Source organism: Antennarius striatus, chromosome 1 (assembly GCF_040054535.1).
Source record: "Antennarius striatus isolate MH-2024 chromosome 1, ASM4005453v1, whole genome shotgun sequence".
NCBI lineage: Eukaryota > Metazoa > Chordata > Actinopteri > Lophiiformes > Antennariidae > Antennarius > Antennarius striatus.
Window position 1 is genome coordinate 2592534 of NC_090776.1, and position 4775 is coordinate 2597308.

Sequence of the window (4775 nt, forward strand, 5' to 3'; positions counted from 1 at the left end):
CACATGTGTCAAACTCAAGGCCCGGGGGCCAAATGTGGCCCGCCATATCATTTTATTTGGCCCGCAAGAGCAAAAAAGTTCAGTGTCTAAAAATAAATAGAACAAAAACTACATTTCCCACAATGCCGCAATTAGGCCCATTTTAAACGAAGTTAATGTCCTAACTTGTGTTTGATGTCATTTTTCTTTATTCTCTTGTTCAGTTTGATCCTTGATTGGTGGAGTTTTGTGGATTTTATAACCTGACAAATGAAATGATTTTTTTAAATTAAAATTATTTTTAAATTAAAAAAAACTTTTTTTAGGTTATTCATGTTATATGTTATTTATTTACTGTATGTTATTGTTAAAAAAATTATGTTATAACAGAAACAAACATTTTTCCTGTGCGACTGTAATGTTTGCAACTTGATTAATAAATCCAGAGTTATTTAACATTAAGAACTAGTTACATTTATTTTACATTACATCGAGTTACATTTAGTTACATTTTATTAGTTAAACATTATGCTGATGTGGCCCTCAGTGAAAATGAGTTTGACCCCCCTGATTTAATCGCGTTGGTTTCACGACTCCTTTGAATCGTGTTTGTTTGATGTAGTTTCGTGACTCGGGATAATGTAGGAATTTTTACGTGACTTTGATCGGATCATCAGTCGTTCTATCCTTTCTGATTCGCTAATTCTGATTTATCAGATTTGGTATCCGTGTCCTCGGTTCTGTGGACGTCCATCCAATAGTTTTGCGCGGAATCCTTTAACACTGCAAACCAACCAACCAATGAACACGGGTGAAATCCCTGTCTCCTAGGTAACAAAACAGCACTGAAGGCATCCTTTAGTTGATCATGTGACCGTTCAGCTTCAGCATCTCATGCAGACTTCTGGAGGTCGTGACCCAAACTTTTCTTTATGGTCTGGATTTTTCTTCCCCTCCATTCTAACTGAAATAAGGGGAAACCGTTTCCCCAGCCCTGAACCCCACCCCCTTCCTGACAGACCCAAACTCATGCATGTTAATTCTGCAGCCGGTCTTCCAGGCGGGGCCACAGGAGTCAATATAAGGGAGGAGAAGGTCCGGTGGGTGGAGGGAGAAGCTCCTGTGGACGTACCGCAACCTTCTGCTCCAGTCTTCATCTGACGCCTCCTCCTCTTCCTCCTCCTCCTCCTCCTCCTCTTCCTCCTCCGGGACCATGGATCGCTCCGGGATGCTCCTCTGGCTGCTCTTTGTGGGGCTGCTGTCCGTCTTGTGTCACGGCCAGACGTCCCATGAAGTCTCTGCAGAGGACTTTGGCGTGGACGACCCGGAGCCGGCGGCAGACAGAGACCTGGTCAGTAGCTTCACGTGGGTTCACACAGGAGAGAGGAGACGATTCAGACTCCGACAGCGAGATAATCTGGATGAAAATGCTCATTTGTCACCGGCGTCTCCTCTTCAGACACAGATTTAGTCTTCTTTTGTACAGTATTTATCACAACTCCTTTAAACCTTCTCACAAAACTTCTCTTATTTGATAAACATTACAATCTGTCTCTTTGTTTTACGCCTTTTTTGATTTCATTTAAGTTTATTGATTTGTTTTAATTCCTTTGTCTTTGGATGTTTTGCTGCAGCCCTGAGGTGTTTTCTAAGTCTGCCTTATAAATTATTTCCCTTTGCTGCAGCATTTTCTCGCTTTCTAAACTCGAGAAACATCCTGCAGAATTAAAAAAAAAAAAAACATTTTAAGGATTTTAACTCTTGCTGTGCATCAGAAGTAAAAAATGTACAGCTTTCTAAGCAAATCTTAATTTTTTTTTACATTTTTTTAATTTAATTTAATTTGTATTTTAAAAATCTAATTCCATAATTTAAAAATTAAATCTTATTTTATATTTAAGAGATAAACATACAGATTTAATCCCTTTTACTTTCAAACTTGTTGTTAGATTCTACATCATGAATAAATATTTCAAACTGAACTTTGAGAGCACGCGTGTAGAATGATGTACACGTTAACTCAGAATCTGTAAATTTCTCTTCTTTTTTTTTTGTGATCCGTTCTTTAGATCGAGGCGCTGGAGGCTGTTCTCGGCAGGATGCCCAGTCGCATCTCCACTGAGAAGAGAGGCAACATCCCAGTGGTAACGCCAGTTTATTTTACTATAAGCTCTACAGCATCCACTTTAATAAAAAAAAGTTTTAAAAAAATAATTTATTGAATGATAGATTTACAAACAAAAAGCATAATAAAAATATAAATTTTCAGTCTTTAAACAACAACAGAATTTAATGGTTTCTTCTTCTAAAAAGTCTCAAAAGTCTTTTCTGAATAAGAGACAAAAATGTTTGAAAAGAAATGTTGTTGAAAGGGGAAACAAAAAAAAATGTTTTCCCTTGACACGATCGACCTTACTTGTGCAAGAATTCAGATGAAACAAAGAAACCAACAACGAGAAAAATATATATATAAAAAACTGGAAGAAAAGGAAGAAAAAGGAATAAAATATTAAATTAAATAAATACTGGTTTTCTAAGTGCACGACTAGCACGTCCTTCCTGATGATATAATCAATTTAACGGCTGATCAGTTTGGTTTTAGCGTCCTTTCAGCTTAAAATCTGATTTAAACATGATGCCTTTTTCACATGGAAAACCTGTCAGGGTGGAATCAATGAGGAGCAGTAACTAGTTATTAGCTGTAACTAGTTACTAGAGTTCTAATATATGTAATAAATAAATAAATAAATAAATAAATAAAAGTTAGATCAATTACACAAGCAAGAGAAACGTGTCATTTAGAGATTAGTTTGACGGTTGTTCGTCTTCCTTCTACAGTCTTTGCATTCCTCATCCTCTATTTAATTAAACCAGTTAGCAAAGGAAACCCCCCCCCCCCCCAGTAATTAAAAGATAACAAGAAAATGCCAACAACAGTCTTTCACTCAATGCAATTACGAACTAATTAAGGTTTTGTGCTGAAAGCCTCCCAAAAGCGTTCCATCCTGCCGTCCCCCCCGGTGGAGCCGACGCTCCGACGACAGAGACGGAATCAGCCGAAGAAATTTATTTAATTAAATCTCTGGTGGGGGGGGGGGGTGCTGGAAAGATTAACGTTTTAGTTGAAATTCAATCAGAAGGATTAATACAACAGGAACACCATTAGAGATAACAGGAAGTGCCTGTGGTGGGACTTCCTCCATCATCTTGACCTTTGCTGACCTTCTTCCTCCATCAGTGCGGGATGGGCGATCGATGCGCCATGAAGTTCGGGCCTCGCATCGGGAAGTTGTGCGACTGCAGCCGAGGAGCAAACTGCAACGCCTACCTGCTCAAGTGTATCTGAGGCCCCCTCTGCACAAAGAAACCCCCCCCCCCAGGACTGAACGCCCTTTACAAACCCCAACCAAACCAGTGTCGTACCGTCTGACCGTCACACACACACACACACACCGTCGTTGCCTGAGCATGGATTCTTGTTTTTCGCTGACAGAGCATGTTGATGTTAAATGTTCAGCGCTTTTGTTAGATGTAGAAGTTTGATTCAAATAAATTCATGTGTTTCATCACATTTTTGCCGTTTGCTAGAGTTTTATGCAAATTGTTTCCCAGCTGTCATCTGTGGAAATTCATTATAACAGGAGGAAAAACAATAAACTGTCATCAACGTTGTCAGACTTTTTTTTTTTTATGCTGAATGATCCATGACGTTAATATCAATAAATGTTCATTAAAAAAGTTTCTGTTTTTCCACAGTGCATTATTGAAAAGATTATAAAAGGGTTTTATATGATAATTATACCTCATTTTAATAATAAGTCTGGCGATTATGTGATAATTATAGTAAGAAATAACAACATCTGTTATCTATTAATGGATAATTGATTTATTGAGGACTTATTTTTGAATTTGAAATCTGGAAAATTGTTTAAAAACATTTTTACATTGAATTCTTTGAGAAAAAAAAAAAAGCTTCCTGTCACTCCTGTTTCCATATAGAACCAAAACAACTGTCTAAAAAGGGCTAAAAGGCTGCAGAGACAGAACCAGTCCACTGTGGGTTCAGGACTGAGAATGATAATTATTATCACCTATTTCATTTCAGTAATGATCTTTATTTCTAAAGAATTAATCCCAGAATCTGGTTTTATCATAAAATGCATGGTTTTGGGTTTTTTTAGTGTTGCTTGTATTTATTTAGCAGACGTCACTTTTATTCTCCACACTGTGAAAACCTAAAGTGAAGGAAATGATGATTAAAAAAAAAAAAAGCATTAAAGCATCCATTTTTAATTTTTTAATGGAAACAAGCAGCTGGAACAAACAGAACATATTTTAATGATTTTAATGAGTGTTTAAGTGTTTGAGTCATTTAAAGCCTCTTTTTGTCCCCACTGCTGTTTATATTTAACCACAGCTCGCAACAAGTAAAGCTAATTCAGTTTCTGAGACAAATGAAAGAAAAGCCTCAAGGAAAAAGTTAAGCTTCAAATAATTAAAGAATTCTAAAAAAAAAGCAGAGCCGATACTGCTGGCAGCAGATACACGCTTCTGTTCGGTCCTGAGAGTCTTAATCCACAGTCATTAGAAAACACCAAACAACCGTTTTCAGGCTCTAAGGGAACAACGGGGACGAATAACTCCATTGTGTTTTCCTTTATGATACCTGAAACAATTTGACCTGCAATAAAAACGAGTCAATAGTGAATGAAATGTGGCGGCGATGCTCAATCCTGCTTGGTTAACGTTTTTTCCTGCTTTATTATATTCATTAAATCATAATATCACTGCACCAA

The 4775-nt window shown here is 37.3% G+C and overlaps 1 protein-coding gene across 1 annotated transcript; it reads left to right on the forward strand.

Moving 5' to 3' along the window:
- The first annotated feature begins 1080 nt into the window (after positions 1-1080).
- On the forward strand, positions 1081-3648 carry cartl (cocaine- and amphetamine-regulated transcript-like). Its single transcript, XM_068321201.1, has 3 exons — positions 1081-1330; positions 2049-2123; positions 3218-3648. Exons 1-3 carry the CDS (start codon positions 1193-1195, stop codon positions 3323-3325), a joined length of 321 nt encoding a protein of 106 aa, XP_068177302.1. The 5' UTR covers positions 1081-1192; the 3' UTR covers positions 3326-3648.
- The last annotated feature ends 1127 nt before the right edge of the window (positions 3649-4775 follow it).